Source organism: Sphaerodactylus townsendi, linkage group LG01 (assembly GCF_021028975.2).
Source record: "Sphaerodactylus townsendi isolate TG3544 linkage group LG01, MPM_Stown_v2.3, whole genome shotgun sequence".
Lineage (NCBI taxonomy): Eukaryota > Metazoa > Chordata > Lepidosauria > Squamata > Sphaerodactylidae > Sphaerodactylus > Sphaerodactylus townsendi.
The window spans coordinates 195070396-195087166 of NC_059425.1; the positions used below are offsets into that span (position 1 = coordinate 195070396).

At 45.7% G+C, this 16771-nt stretch overlaps 1 protein-coding gene across 1 annotated transcript; it reads left to right on the top strand.

Moving 5' to 3' along the window:
* Positions 1-324: 324 nt before the first annotated feature.
* Positions 325-16557, top strand: MCM3 (minichromosome maintenance complex component 3). Its single transcript, XM_048506832.1, has 10 exons — positions 325-493; positions 2371-2499; positions 3592-3823; positions 6804-6930; positions 8259-8409; positions 10024-10164; positions 11516-11619; positions 13287-13357; positions 14961-15033; positions 15836-16557. The coding sequence occupies exons 1-10, from the start codon at positions 422-424 to the stop codon at positions 16032-16034; spliced, it is 1299 nt and encodes a 432-aa protein (XP_048362789.1). The 5' UTR covers positions 325-421; the 3' UTR covers positions 16035-16557.
* The last annotated feature ends 214 nt before the right edge of the window (positions 16558-16771 follow it).

Consider the following 16771-nt stretch of genomic DNA (forward strand, 5'->3'; position numbering starts at 1 on the left):
TGAGAAAAAAGCGCAGTAGGTTTAGTTGGAAACTACAATTCCCATCATGCGTTCCGCTAACACTTCCTCTTCGCCTTTTCCGATCAATGGGCAAAGTGGGATTCAGAAACTACATTGTCCATAATGCCTCACGCTTAAACGGTCCCCTCACCCACCCCCACCCCGTCTGCTCACGCTTTTCCGCGTCATGCGCAACTTTCCAGCCCTTAGAACGCCGCAAGAACTTGTTCCTATTGGTCGAGTAGCCGCAAAAGCGCCCAATGAAAGGAAGGAGGAGGAGGAGCTGGGCGAAGGGACGTTCTAACCACGCCTCTTTACCGCTTGGCGGGAAAAAAGTCTCCGGTTTTCGCGCCAAAGGTGGAGCCTAGGAAGGTCCTGCGTTGGAAAAGCGGATTTTGGGTTGCTGTCGGATCACGTCGGGATGGCGGCACCCGTGGACGATACGGAGCTGCGAGAAGCCCAGCGAGACTACCTGGACTTCTTGGACGACGAGGTGAGCGAAGGCGGGCGGTAGCCTGCCCCCCCTGCAGGGTGTCTGGCAAGGGAAAAAGAACACCTCTGAGCATGTGCGGAGTGTTTTTGTACATTGGGGAGATTTTAGGTAGGAGGTTGTGTTTCCTTGGTAGGCGTGAGTTCCATTTCGGACATTGAGCGTGCCTGGATGGTGTGCAAATGTATGCAATGCAGAGCATGGCTGCTTGCCCGTTTGCACTTGCGGCGGGCTGATCAGGGGGATGCCACAATCAGCCTTATTCAGTGCGATTCTGTATCCCACGGGGTTTTGGAATAACTCTTATTGTGAGTTACGCATTGCCCCTATTTTCACTTTTGCTCTAATGCGAGTCAGTATAGCCCCCTATGGTATAGCCCTGCCCAGCCCTGCCCAGGAATTCTTCTACATAGAAAATGCAAGACAATACCAGCAATGCAAGATAATATAGCCCCCTATAGACAATATCTACTATATAGATAACGCAAGACAATATAGTCTATTATAGGCAATGCAATATAGCCCCCAGCTATGTAAACAGTATACCATGCAAGACAATATACCTAGTTGCCTCTGGTATAGACAATATATACCATATAGATAACGCAAGACAATATAGTCTATATAGGCAATGCAATATAGCTCCCAGCTACTGTGTTTCCCCGAAAATAAGACAGTGTCTTATATTAATTTTTGCTCCCAAAGATGCGCTATGTCTTATTTTGGGGGGGATGTCATATTCTGTGTTCTGTTTCCGGGCATGCTTTGAGCAAAGCTTTGCTACGATCTTACTTTTGGGGGATGCCTTATATTTCGCACTTCAGCAAAACCTCTACTACATCTTATTTTCAGGGGATGTCTTATATTCGGGGAAACAGGGTATGTAAACAGTATACCATGCAAGACAATATACTTAGTAGCCTCTGATTTAGACAATATATACCATATAAATAATGCAAGACAATATAGTCTATATAGGCAATGCAATATAGCCCCCAGCTATGTAAACAGTATATACTATATAGACCATGCAAGACAATATCCCCCAACTATATCAGCAATATCCGCTATACAGACAATGCAACACAATATAGTTTCCTGCTCTGTAGAGACTCACGGACCGCACCAGCAGTGGCGAAGTATCTCCGCTGTATTTTCCTTAAATAAATCAAAGCTATGTATTGCTGAAGATCTTTGGATAAGAGTTTCTGGAATGAAGGGCGGGCTTATGCAGTTCAATAAATGAGGCACTGTAGCCTCTTTGGCTTCCACTCATGTCAATATAACGGGGGTCCCAACCTTTTTTCACTCATGGCCCCTCTTCTGAAAAGCAGCCTATGGCTACTGATAAAAGAGGAGAACGCAGACCTATGCTGGGGTCTGGATCCTGCTTTCCGGGGGGACGTTACTACAATTCTGTCGCCGCTTCTCTGCGAAGCAAACGGTCGAGTCAATCAGCAGAGAGCTTTTGAAAGCCTGTGTGCTTGTGCTTCTGATTTAAGTACGGGCTACTTTGTCTGCACTTCAGCGGAAGGGAAAAGGCACGTTATCTGGAGCAAGAAGTGATGTGCTTTTGAGGCAGGTAGTTTTTTTCCCTGGATGGCAGTGGGCGTTTCCCCACAGCATGATCCCCCCTATGCCGTGCGCTGCAATCAGCGCGCGGCATCCCTGGCTGAGGGGGCGCGACAGCGGCAGCGTCGGGGCGGCTGCGCTGTCGCCGCCCCTCTTGTGGGGAGTGCCTGGGGACCCCGCGCTACTCTCCTCAAGTAAGGCTTAAGGTAAGTGGGGAAAGGCCCAGTAGCAAACTGGTGACTGATGTCTTACTGGAAGTAAAAAATCTTGGTGGTGTGTTTTGTTTTGTTTTGTTTTGTTTGCTGCAGGAAGACCAAGGAATTTACCAGAGTAAAGTCCGCACCATGATTAGCGATAACCAATACCGTTTGATTGTCAATATCAATGACCTCCGAAGAAAGAACGAGAAGAGAGCCAGACGGTACGTTCTGAATTCAGTAAGTGTGGGTAGGGGAGCTTCATTTGATAGCGGGTGACAATTGAGAACGTTACCCTAGGAAGGATGTGCTCTGATATGAGGATCAAACAACAGTGGACATTTGCATGGGGGGGGGGGCATCCTCACAGGGCTGTCCCCTAACCATCCAATTCCTGCTTTCCCTCTGGTTTGCTGCAATCTTTCCCAAACCTGGTTTGGGACAGTGTTTTTGGAAATATCAAAGTCAAAGCATATGGGCATCATGTGGAGAAGAAAGTGTGCATTTTTTGCAATTCCCACGACTTACCAGCAGCATTTTGCCAACTATACCCAGCATTTTCCCTGGCGCCAGAGAGTTTTTCCTTTTAAAAAAAATGGCAATTGAGATATCACTGTAGCATTATTTTAATCGATCGATTAGTTCTTCTAAATCCCCAGCTTTTTTAAAAAAATACACCTTTTCTCTTATATCTCTGCAACAAAAATGGCAAGTGGGTTGCGTTAAAAATGAAATTTGGGAGTTCTGAGGACTGATTAGATCCGTGGTGGCAAACCTTTGGCTCTCCAGATGTTATGGACTACAATTCCCATCAGCCCCTGCTAGGATGACCAATTGCCAGCATGGCCATGCTGGCAGGGGCTGATGGGAATTGTAGTCCATAACATCTGGAGTGTCAAAGGTTCGCCACCACGGCTCTACGCATTGTTAGAAATAAACTGCTTTAGGACTTCCCAAGAACGGAGTTGGGATTCAAATGTAATCCACTTGATCGGAGCAGGGAAGAAATGTTTTTGAAAGCTTACATTTTTCATGGTCTGGAAATTAGGTTGGTTTCTAAGGGGCCATGGGTCTCCCAATTTTGTCATTCTACTGCAAACGAACATGGCTACCCACCTGAAACTGGACAGAAAGGAAGTATTAGGCAGTCCAAAGCGTCTGCCATCGTTCCTCTGAATTTTCGTTGCTCAAAATGACACCAGACTACTTGGGGCTCTGTGTGTGTGTGTGGGGGGGGGGGGGGGGGATGCACGCCTTGTTTTGGTTTTGGTTTTGGAGGTGAATTTCTTCTTTTCCCCACCAATAAGTATCTGATTCCCTTCTTGATAACGACAACCTTTCACCTCATACTGCAAGGCAGACTTGACTTCATTCCTGCCTCTTTTACAGTACGATCAGTACAAAACCCCCATGGAGAACATCGGCCTTCAAGACTCCTTGCTCTCCCGTTTCGATCTGCTCTTCATTGTCTTGGATCAAATGGATCCCGAGCAAGATCGGGAGATCTCGGACCACGTTTTGCGGATGCACCGCTACCGGGCCGCCGGTGAACAAGACGGGGACGGTGAGTGTCTGCAGTCTTTTGCCCCATTTCCTATCTGAGAAGGGGGATGGGAAGATGTTCCTCAGAGTCGCAGAAGGCCCTGGGTTCGATCCCCCACAGCTCCAATTAAAAGGGCCAGGTGGTAGGTGATGTGAAAGGCAGTTTCATGTTTGCGTGTGTCGCTGAGTCACTGCTGACTCAAGGTGACGTCCACAGAGTGTTCCAGGCAAGGGAGGAGCAGAGGTGGTTTGCCGTTGCCTTCTTCCACATAGAAATCCTGGTGTTGCTTGGTCATCTCCCATGTAAGAGCCAAGACTGCTTGGCGGTGGTGTAATGCCGAGGGGCGGTGGGGGTGTGTGCAACGCACTGGGCGCGTGCCAGTGTGAGGGCGTGGCGGGGACATTTGGGGGCGGGGCGCAGGGCACACACATGCCCCGGGCACAGTCCCCCCTCGCTCTGGCCCTGCTGCTTGGCCTTCAAACTTTTCACAGCCCAGGTTAATCTGGTCCATTTGGGCCAATCCAATCCAACAAGAAACTAGGAAGAGTGTGAATATAAATAGAGGATACCAAGAACGTGTTCACGCTCTATTAAACTGAGTGGCAATCTCAGAATATTTCAAAATTCATAGGCATCTAGCCAGATAGTAAAGCAACAAAATTGTATTCCATAAACAGAACATATATATAGGTTACCACACTGTAATCCATGCAATACTCTAATCAACACAAGTAAGTCTTATCTATTATCGAAGGCTTTCACGGCCGGAATCACTGGGGTGCTGTGTGGTTTCAGTGCTATTTGGCCGTGTTCTAGCAGCATTCTCTCCTGACTTTTCGCCTGCGTCTGTGGCTGGCATCTTCAGAGGATCTGATGTTGGGAAAGCAAGTGGAGTATATATATCTGTTGGAGTGTCCAGGGTGGGTGAAGAAACATTGTCTGTGAGTAACAAAGAAGGCAACCAGGTCAATAGTTGAGGGCATCTGAATAGAAGTAAGAGTAACAATGAAGTCTATAGCATGGGAGTAACAATGGAGATAGCAAGGTCCCTGGTGGGAGCATCTGAATAGAAGTATCCTGGCCTTTGTTTCCTTTGTTTCCTAAGTCTTATCTATTCAGTTTTACAGCACAATGATCGTTTTCAACCCACAAAAAAAAAACAAATTAGTCTTATCAGCACAATTGTTTTGAAGCACAATAATCTTCTCGGCATAGTAACTAGTTCTTATCTGCACAGTTATTTTTCAGCACAATAATCTTTCCAGCACAATCAACAAATTCTTTTAAGCACTATAACACCAATGTGTGAATTGGAAAAGGTACTCAGTCTGTTGAAATATACTAAGTCTTTTTGAAAAATATCCAAGTTGAGTGTGTTCCAAAACCTTAAATGAGGTTGATAGTTCCTTCAATGAGCACAAAACAATAGTAAAACGCCTTGCGCGTAAATTTGCGTTTTCAGTTCCTTCAGTCTTCTTTTATGCATATAACAGCCATCATAGAGGTAACTTAGTATAACAACATAGTAATAACAACAACAAATGAAATGCATAGACAATGTTAGCTAGTAATACAGTTTACAGATAATCATCCAATCCAAGCCTTTATTGGTATCTAGGCTACAAAAATATTACATAATATGCAAAAATGTTTAAAATATGCAGCCATTTAAAATAGATAAAATACATTGTACGAAACAACATTGCATGGAGTTAAAAAGTAAAAGAGTTAATACAATCCTGAAAAAGCAAAAGAGTGGAAATCTTCGAACTTACCAACCGCAAGGACTGGATAAATAAATTAATAGAACTCTCAGAAATGGACAAATTATCAACAGTAATCATAGCTCGGAAAAATTTGTTAAAGTTTGGGACCCGTTAACTGTTTATTTGAAAAGAGAACAAGAATATAACTATTTTACGTTCAACTGGTTGTGGTGGGTTTTCCGGTCTGTGTGGCCGTGGTCTGGTGGATCTTGTTCCTAACGTTTCACCTGCATCTGTGGCTAGCATCTTCAGAGGTATATCACAGAGGGAAGTCTGTTACACACTGTCCTGTGTGTACCTAAACATTCCCATTCTCACTAGACACAGTGTGTAACAGACTTCCCTCTGTGATACACCTCTGAAGATGCCAGGCACAGATGCAGGCAAAACGTTAGGAACAAGATCCACCAGGCCACGGCCACACAGCCTGGAAAACCCACCACAACAAGATAAATATAGTTTGGGAAGGAGGTGTTACAAATTGGGAATTGCTTAGTCCTTCTGTGGAGCGCCACCTTGGTGAGTTAGTGTTAGTGATTTTAATAGATTTATAACGTTGGTTAGATATTTGTATGGAATGATTTTATTGTTATATCTGGAATGATTTTATAGCCACTCTCAGCCCAACCTTGTGCCAGGGTAGGTTGGGGTATCAAATTTGATATAATAAAACAAATAAATACTAGAAGTAGTTGAGTATCTAGTTGAAAAGTTGTTAACGTTATGTAAGTTTAGTTTGACATCTTAATAATAATAATAATAATAATAATAATAATAATAATAATAATAATAATAAGCCTTTATTTGGCATAACAATAATCATAACACAATAAAAAACCTGAGATGAAAGGTACACAAATACAAAGGTTTAAGATAGAATATAAATTATTGATTGTGCATCACCTCGTAAAAATCGTGCTACCAATTCACAAGTTTCATTGTCAGAATTGTCCAGAAGGAAAGGAAGTCTACCTGATTCTCCCATTTCACTAGGTATCCTAGAAAGAATATTGGAATATTTTGATCTGATATTAGCAAATTTAGGGCAGCAAATTAATTAAGTTACTCATTAACGGTGACCTCCAACCTTTCTGAGGCAGTGTGGTGTAGTAGTTAGAGCATTGGCTGAGGACTTGAATAGATCAGAAAAGCTATGGCAGGTGCCGTGGTGCCTGGGAATTGTTTGGTCAGGCTATATTTGTGTGTATGCAAGTAACCCTCCCTTGTATTTCCAGTCATGCCTCTGGGCAGCTCCGTTGAGCGGCTGGCCACGGAGGATCCCAGCCTTGCAGAGGAGGAAGAGCAGGAGGTGCAGATATATGAAAAACACGATGATCTGCTGCACGGGCCGAAAAGGCGGAAGTAAGTGTTGCGCCCTCTTTCCTTCCTGTCGTTGTTTGAAGGGTCCGAAGCCTGCTGCGCTCAGAACTCTGGGCAACTTGGAAAATAAGAACATCAGAACATAAGAACGAGCCTGCTGGATCAGACCAGAGTCCATCTAGTCCAGCACTCTGCTACTCTCAGTGGCCTACCAGGTGCCTTTGGGAGCTCACATGTAGTATGTGAAAGCAATGGCCTTCTGCTGCTGCTGCTCCTGAGCACCTGGTCTGCTAAGGCATTTGCAATCTCAGATCAAGGAGGATCAAGATTGGTAGCCATAGATCGACTTCTCCTCCATAAATCTGTCCAAGCCCCTTTTAAAGCTATCCAGGTTAGTGGCCATCACCACCTCCTGTGGCAGCAGACCTACACAAAAGCCAAACTGAGCTCCTGTGGGACCACAGGAGATTGATTGGTTTGTGAACCTTCCATAGTTTTCTGTATGATAAGCAGGTACCAAAAAATATAAAAAATCCCCCTCAGGGCAAATGTAGACACAACTTGGTGTTTCCAATAGTGACCCACTAAGTGCCTCTTATAAGCTCACAATTAGGGTGTGAAATTCCTCTGGGAGTGAATTTCAGAAACAAGAACATCATATAATAAGGGTCAGTCCAGGCGTCCATTTAGTCTATTATCCAGTCTTACACAGTGGCCAACCAGTTCCTCTGAGGTCCAAGAATGGGCATAGAGGCTGAGGCCTTCATAAGAACCTCAGAAGAGCCCAGCTGGATCAGCCAAGTGGTCCATCTAGTCCAGCATCCTGTCTCACACAGTGGCCAACCAGTTCCTCTTGAAGTCCAACAACAGGGCATAGAGGCTGAGGCCTTCGTAAGAACATCAGAAGAACCCAGCTGGATCAGCCAACTGGTCCATCTAGTCCAGCATCCTGTCTCACACAGTAGCCAACCAGTTCCTCTTGAAGTCCAACAACAGGGCATAGAGGCTGAGGCCTTCATAAGAACCTCAGCCCAGTTGGTCTCATGCCACACAACCCAAACACAAAAAAAGTTAGGCATTGAAACAGAGTGACTCCTCCCGATCAGGCAGCGTGGGGTAGTGGTTAAGTGCGGCAGACTCTCATCTGGTGAAATGGATGTGTTTCCCCACTCCTCCACATGAAGGCGGCTGGGTGACCTTGGGCCAGTCACGGTTCTCTCAGAACTCTCTCAGTCCCACCTGCCTCACAAGGTGTCTGCGGTGGGGAAGGAAAAGGAAAACAACACACTTTGAGACTCCTTCAAGATTGAGAAAAGCGGGATATAAAAACCAATTCATCTTCTTCTTCTTCACTGTGGTTTGTCCTGTAGAGAGAAGATCGTCAGCGTGGAGTTCATGAGGAAGTACATCAACTTTGCCAAGATGCTCAAGCCAGTGCTGACTGAGGAGGCCGCGGCGTTCATAGCCAAGTCTTACTCTGAGCTTCGCAGTCAAGAAGAAGTGAACTCCGACGTTGCTCGAGTGAGTAATTTGTTGTGTTGTGCTGACTTGCGTGTTGCTGCAGGTCACCTCGGAGGCTCAGAAAAAAACTTGCTGACTTGGGACTCCAAGCAATGTAAGTAGAATCATACCAGTGGAGGGAAAAATTCCCTTCCTCCTTTCCTTGCAGCCTTATTCAAATCCAAATCCCAAACCTTTATTAGGCATAAAACCGGAGTGTGTCATGAATTCCAAATACAATAAAAAGATCATTATTGCACAACTTGCAGTACACAGAGTAAAAATGTAGCAACAGCTTCAGAGATTTCAGCATTAGAGTTATTTAGAAGCTTAGCCATGTTTATCTTATCAGAAAGGAGCATAAATCCTGTTGGTAATACAGTTCTCAAATCAGTTCTGATGTTGTTGTATTTTGAACAGTGAAGCAGAATATGAGAAAGTGAATCAGTTGTATTAGGACCGTGGTGGCGAACCTTTGGCACTCCAGATGTTATGGACTACAATTCCCATCAGCCCCTGCCAGCATGGCCAATTGGGGGGCTGATGGGAATTCGATTTCGATTTCGAATACCTTTAATGGCATATAGATTGTTTAAGATTAGCTTAGCAAGATAATAACAGCCTTTACAACTTTACAATTTCTGACGAGTTAAAATAACACCATTTAAAAATTTAGCCACCGCTTCCAACAGCTCGTAGTTGTGGCTGTTTAAAAGATATATAACCTTCTGTTTATCTGTAATGCCTTCACTTCCATGCAGGAAGGGGATGGCTGATGGGAATTGTAGTCCATAACATCTGGAGTGCCAAAGGTTCGTCACCACTGTATTAGGACAAAAACGACAGCAACGCTCATTTTGTGGGATATTAGAGAAGCGACCTTGAAGATGTACGGACGGAAAAGAGTTACACCTTGCTCTAGTCATGACCCATGCAGCCTTATCTGTTCCTGCCCCCGACCCCAGCAATCATACTTCTTTGACTGGTTCTGGTGGGTTTTCTGGGCTGTGTGGCCATGGTCTGGTGGACCTTGTTCCTAACGTTTCGCCTGCATCTGTGGCTGGCATCTTCAGAGGTGTATCACAGAGGGAAGTCTGCTACACACTGTGTGTAACAGTGTAAACAGTGTGTAACAGACTTCCTTCTGTGATACACCTCTGAAGATGCCAGCCACAGATGCAGGCAAAACGTTAGGAACAAGATCCACCAGACCATGGCCCCACAGCCCGGAAAACCCACCAGAACCAGTTGAATCCAGCCGTGAAAGCCTTCGACAAGACACTTCTTTGACTTGGTGACCTCCAAGAGGCAGAGCTGGTGTGAATTGGGTGTCTGCAGTTGGAATAGCCGAAACTGGCAAACCTTTCCTTCCCCTCTGGAGACAAGAAAGCTATTCTGGCAGAGGAGCAGCCATTGCAGTAACAGATTGGCACCCAAGCTGCCACGCCCTGCACCATGCCTAATATCTACAATTTTGCAGTTAGCATGCAGGAAACTGCGTTCTAATTACTGTTGTGCTCTAAAGCATATTTCACAGTTTTGGAATACCAGCCGTGAATGCCTGAATCTGCTTCGTGTTTATTTTGTTTGCTTTGGTCCTTCAGAGGCTGAATGGCCCTCCCTGTTGTTTTCCAGACTTGCCCCATCACGGCCCGTACGCTAGAAACACTGATCCGGCTCTCTACTGCGCACGCTAAAGCCCGCATGTGTAAAAGCATCGACGAGGTGGACGCAAAAGCCGCTTTGGATCTGGTGCAGTTTGCCTACTTCAAAAAGGTACGCGTGCCCCAGTAGCGAGCAGGGGCTCTTTGGTTTTCAGAAGCAAGGCCTCGCTGAGGAGGCAGGGCAGCGAAGTAGTCTGTTTGTGTCTTTGACGTGTCAGGATCTGTCGACCTCCCTGCAATAACCGGACTCTCAGGTTCAGAAATCAGTTTGTTGAACGGGAACACTGCGACCAGGATGCAAACAAACCTTTGTCTGTTGTGTTCGGTTGTGTTGTTCTCTAGTGAATGAAAATCGAGAGCTCTATCCTCAAGGTCATAGGTGTCAAACTCGTAGCCCTCCAGATGTTATGGACTACAGTTCCCATCATCCCCTGCCAGCACCATGCTGGCAGGGGATGATGGGAACTGTAGTCCATAACATCTGGAGGGCCGCGAGTTTGACACCTGTGCTCAAGGTGTTCTTGAAGACCCCTTACTTGCCGTGTTCGGACACAGGGTGCATGCCGGTTAATCATGATTAAAAGATTAAGAGTCTATATCTTCACAAAAGTCACCAACGATTCCTCCGTCCTGTATGAAATGCCACATCGTTAGTAGGTAGATGCTTTGAGACAGGACCCGTTTGTTTATTTACTTGATTTAATAGACCGCCCACCCCCAGAGGGCTCTGGGCAGTGTACAATAGATAAAACACAATAAAATTAGAACAACAACAAGTTAAAACGATATAGTTGCATGACCTCCACAGCACTTACAACTGCCCAGAAAAATCCACTTTTGGGAGAGAACAGGCACAACACATTTGCGGCCAGAGATGGTATCGCGGGGGGGGGGGGGGGGGGGGCGCGTGGGTAGATGAAAAAGAAGTGGCGATCAGCAGCTGGCTCTATCAAAGGCCCAGTGGAACAGCTCTGTTTTGCGGGCCCACGGAACTGCTGAAGGTCATAAGAACATAAGAACTAGCCTGCTGGATCAGACCAGAGTCCATCTAGTCTAGCACTCTGCTACTCGCAGTGGCACACCAGGTGCCTTTGGGAGCTCCCATGCAAGATGTGAAAGCAATGGCCTTCTGCTGCTGCTGCTCCTGAGCACCTGGTCTGCTAAGGCATTTAAGAACATAAGAACATAAGAAAGAGCCTGCTGGATCAGACCAGAGTCCATCTAGTCCACACTCTGCTACTCGCAGTGGCCCACCAGGTGCCTTTGGGAGCTCCCATGCAAGATGTGAAAGCAATGGCCTTCTGCAGGGCCAGAGAAGGCCCTGGCCCAGGTAGAGGCCAGTCATACCATAGGGGGGCTGGGGATCACCGACAGGTTTGCCTGTGCAGAGCGCAGAGGCCTGGTTGGGACATGTGGGGATTGCAGATTCTTACAGATTCTTTGGTTTCTGACTCGTCTCAAAGGTTCTGGAGAAAGAAAAGAAACGGAAGAAGCAGTCCAGAGACGAGGCAGAGCAAGAAACAGACGAAGAAGAGGAACGGGAAACCGAAAGGAAGCAGAAAAAGAGGTGGGCCAAAAGACAAGAGGCGGAAGGCAAACCGGAACAGCGCGTTTGTGTTGGAATCTGGTTGCTAGGATGGCAGAGGTGGCCAATCGCAGGCTTTGGGTCCTCTTTTTGAAAACGCGGGCTGGCCACGAGAGTCCTGTGCTGTTATAGAAGGGCGACCAAGAATAATTGAGGAATCTTTTGGTTTTGCCCCCTTGATATTCTTTGCCGTCTCCCAGACATGGTGGGATCATTTGCTTCATTTCTTACAGTCCAAGGTGAAGGTAACAAGGATGTAGGTAACGTCTAAATAAGCACTAACACATTAAACACGTCACCCACTAGGCAGCCAATTTAGGTTTGGTATTTCTTATATATTAAGGAACAGTGCTCATCACACACAATTGTAATCGTATATCTATGTCATATCAACAGAATTTCATCATTCACTGTTGTATCAGCACATGAATTATTTTTCTCTTTTTCTATTCAATAATCTAAACATAAACAGTCCCTTCAAAGGTGTTTCCACATTCATTCAAATTCCAGGTTCTTGCAGTTGATCACAAAAGTTCATTCATAAATATTGCGGTCTTCAATTCATTGCTGGCAGGAACGCATCGCACGAAATTGCGCTCTTCGGTAATATCCATTGACAGATTACCTATAAAACACCTCATATGCAAGTAAATGGCAAATTGGCACTGATGAAGGCACCGAAGAGCGCAAACCCCCTTCGACCCACAACAATTAGAGTTGGCAAGGGCCCATGGTGGATGGAATATAGGCTGTCACACTGTCAAAATCCCAAAAACAGCAACAAACTCATGTAGAAGAACAGTAGTTTATTGAAGATGAGGATCTTCCCTGGCTAAAGCCAGAACTGGGATTTGCCCGCGCAAACCCCTATAGTTAAAGCAGGGTGCACACACACACACACACACAGCCATCGTGGGACTGCCTGCCAAAAGAACTGCAAATGAGATAACAGCGAAGACAGCCAGGCACTGACCTTGGACAGCACCTGGTACTATATAGCATCACACAAAAGACACAGAAAAGTCAGCTAGAAATGCAATTAACCCATTCCACCACCCCCAGCATCCAGAAAGCAGCAAAAGCAAACCCCAAAATAAACAGACCTCCCGACACACACACAGATCTGTGTGACTCCTGTCGAAGGCAGTCGGGTCTCTTGCAGCCAAGTGTAGTGGATGGCTCCCCCTGGTGACTGGAAGCAGCTACAACGCTTGGGCTCGGGAGTGGAGTGACGCCAGCAGGACTACCCGATCTGTGTGTGAGAGGCCGGCTGATCCCGTCACCTTAGCAGGCAGATCACTTGAGTTTCTTACACAAAAAATAGCAAACAGAGAGGCATTTTCCCAATTTTTAAAAAGTTTTTTTCTGAGAAAGCAACCCCTCGGTGCACAGGCTTGACCACCTGTGTGGGTCTGTGTCTCGCTTCGTTGTAGACTAACGAGCCAGGGATGACACAGTTCCAATAAAGCTCTTGAAACCTTCCTGAGTCTTGTTGATGATTGGAGTAACAAGCCCTAAAATTGGGATGGCGACGGCAAACCACCCCGTAAACTTAGTCTGCCTAGTAAATGTTGCGATGTGATGTGCTTGCGCCTTTTTCTACATATTTGTCTGATAATATTTCTGTTATCTTCTTTGTGCTCCTTCAGAAGGAAGGCCACGGGAGGGGAGCGACCCGATCCCTACGACTTCAGCGACACAGAGGAGGAGATGCCTGAGGGTGAGCCGCTCCTCCAGTCCTTCTCAGAGCAACAGAGTCCAGGAGCGCCATTTGGCAAAGGATGTTGTTGTGCTGTGGAATCTGCTGGCAGGCTTTTATCTGCCAGTGTCGCAGCAGCTGTGTAGAACCGTCATTCCAGCAACTCCTGCTCAACCAAAAGGGGTCTTGTTTGCTCTCCTCCTTGTGGGGTAGCTGCCCCCTAAATGTAAGAGGGGTGGGGCTAGGAGGCAATTGACTAAGCAGGTTGGTCAAAGAAGCCGTAATGCTAAACCAGTGGTGGCGAACCTATGGCACCCGTGCCATAGCCCTCCGCACTCAGAGCCCTCTCTGTGGGCACGCATGCACAGAGTTTGTCATGTGATAATAGAGCAGTTATTTCAGGGAGATTATTAGCATTAAACCTAAGACCTAGTTTTGGGGAAGCAGTGTAGGTAATCCTGTTAAGCGCTGTTAAACCCTACTGATTTTCATGGGAAGAACTAAAGCATGATCCTTTACCTGGAAGTAAGCTTGGTTGCTGGCAATGGGGCTTGCTTCTGAGTAAATCCTCCTAGGGTCATGATTCACCCATTCGAAGCGTTGCACAGTTGCTTCAAAGCAAAGCCACCGACTACCACCAAGCTTACTCCCGAGTAATGCGCGCCTTGGAGCCAACTGTTTTTTCTATACTAAAACCTCAGTATTCAGGTTAAATTGCCATGTTGGCACTTTGCGATAAATAAGTGGGTTTTGGCTTGCAGTTTGGGCACTCGGTCTCGAAAAGGTTCGTCATCACTGTGCTAAACAAAGGCAAAAAGGCCAGCTGCTGACCGGTGTTGCTTGTTTTGGAGGCTGGTTGGTAGGAAAGATTAGATTTACCAAGGGTGTGTATTTCCTTTTGATCGATGCTTTCTTTCCCCGCACAGCTCTGGGGCAAATTGAGGTTGCCCGTGCCTTGAATTGGCATGTGAGACTTCTTCTTGCCCGTTTGAGCCTTCCCAAAGCAAGTGGTGTTTACAATTTGCAGGAAAACTCAAGTTTTGAAAAAGTTTATTGAAGGGGTTGCAACTCTGTAACCGTTTGCACGTTCTCTGTTTCTCCTTGGACCTCTTGGACTATGAGCATTTGACCTGACCCTGGAATCCAGAAAACAGGGAATTTTGAGCTACCTTTCTTGAAGTCAAAACCCTGCCTTTTCCCAAATTGCCTCTTTCATTGTATACAGTAGTTGTCTATTCCCTGAGTACACACAGTCCACCTGATATAATGTTTGTCATATGCTATTTGAGGTTCCTGGCTGTATGATTGAAATACGCTTTGGGAGGCAAAGATTGCTATGATAACTGCTCTGTTCAAGAGCAACAAAACGTAACTCAAGGGTATGCAAAGGATAATGCTTTAGCTATTGAAATAATGTATTACTGAAATAATAATGAAATAATACAAAGAATAATGCTTTGGCTATTGAAATAATTGACTGTGTTCATCAGCTGCAAGAAGACATAAACTGCTTTACTGTCTTTGCTGATGCATTTTGCTTTTCAGAATAATAAATGGTGCATGAACAGAGAATAAGTTAAATCCTGTTTTTAACTCCATCCTTTTTCTGTCCGGGTGTTTCCAGTTCAAGCACGGACCCCCAAATCTCCTGATCCTCCAGGAACCGGAGAGACTAAAACAAAACTGGCTGAATCTAGGTGGGTATCTTACAGAATGACAAAAAACTCCTGACTTTTAAATTATTTCAAGCAATTTTGTGGCTGTCCTTTTCAGCCTGAAGATCTGAAATCTTTCAGCCAGCTGCCAGGTTGTGTGATGTTGTGGACTTTTCGAACATGACATTATGCCCTTTCAGTGTGATGGACAAGAATCCTAGGAGATCCGGTTCAGATCCACCATGGAGGCTTGCTAGGGTGACCTTGGGCTTATCACAAACTCCCAGTTTGGCCAATCTGACAGGGTTGTTGTGAGAATGCGGGGGGGGGGGGGGGGAACTGGGGAGAAAAGCGGGATATAAATAAATAATAATAATAAGAAGAGTTTGGATTTATATCCCCCCTTTCTCTCCTGCAGGAGACTTAAAGGGCCTTACAATCTCCTTGCCTTTCCCCCTCTCACAACAAACACCCTGTGAGGTGGGTGGGGCTGAGAGAGCTCCGAGAAGCTGTGACTAGCCCAAGGTCACCCGGCTGGCGTGTGTGAGAATATACAGGCTAATCTGAATTCCCCAGAGAAGCCTCCACAGCTCAGGCGGCAGAGCTGGGAATCAAACCCGGTTCCTCCAGATTAGATACACGAGCTCTTAACCTCCTACGCCACTGCAGTGTATCGACCTTACAACATTCACAGTGTAATGGACTTATCTTGAACTAAAGCCCCCCCATGCCAAACAGGGCCTTCTTTATGTAGGCCCCATTTGCTTTCTAGCTGGAAAAGGAAGCTGATCATGAGGCACTGAGTGGAATTCATTGTTAACTCTGTTTTCTTCTCCCTGCGTAGGCTGAAAGAATTCAAGGCTGCCCTTCTGGAGGTGTTCCGCTCAACTCACGCGCAGTCGGTTGGTCTGGAGAACGTGATGAAGTCCATCAACCAAGATAGGCCGACACCCTTCTTGTCTTCTGAGGTGAAGGCAGCTCTGGAGCAGATGCAAGACGACAACCAGATCATGATGTCGGATGACATAATTTTCCTGATCTAAGTATGCCTAAGAGAAAGCGGAGAGTTCCCCTTCCCGCTTGGAGCTCCTTTGTGTGATAGCCCCCCCACCCCCCAAAAAAAGTATTGGGTTGATCAGAACCTTGCCTTTCAGCTTGGATCAATGTGTATGAGGAAAGCCAGGACTCCTTTTTGAAGGATCTTTGTAGCTATGTCCTTCGTCTTTGCTTTTTCAAAGAAAGGGGAAATCTTTGTTTTTGAATTACTTAACTACCTTGTAAGCTACTTTAATCCGTGTGTCCTAAATCGATTGGTGGTTGCGAGTATCGAAACAAACCTCTGTTGTCAAATTCTCACAGTTTAAAACATTTTCATTATAGAAGCCGCTACTGCTCTTCCAGATCCATTCCTACATCCTGTCTTTGTTTCCTCAACTGCGCAATGAATCGAAGCTTAAATTATGTACCTAGAGTTTAACACACAAACTTCACTCTGTGATGAGGACTTTTAAAACAAGCTCAAATGTTTTGTTTCTGAGGCAATTAAAGTATATTTAGAACCAAAAAGGTACTGTGAGATCAGTGTGTGAGCATGTGCGTGTATTTCTGTTTTGTGAGTGCCGACACCTTTGAACAATTGATTTTTGAAGCTTGGCTGAATCATTTTGATGTTACATACCATGTTTCCCCGAATATAAGACAGTGTCTTATATTAATTTTTGCTCCCAAAGATGCGCTATGTCTTATCTTCAGGGGATGTCTTATTCTTCTGTGTTCTGTT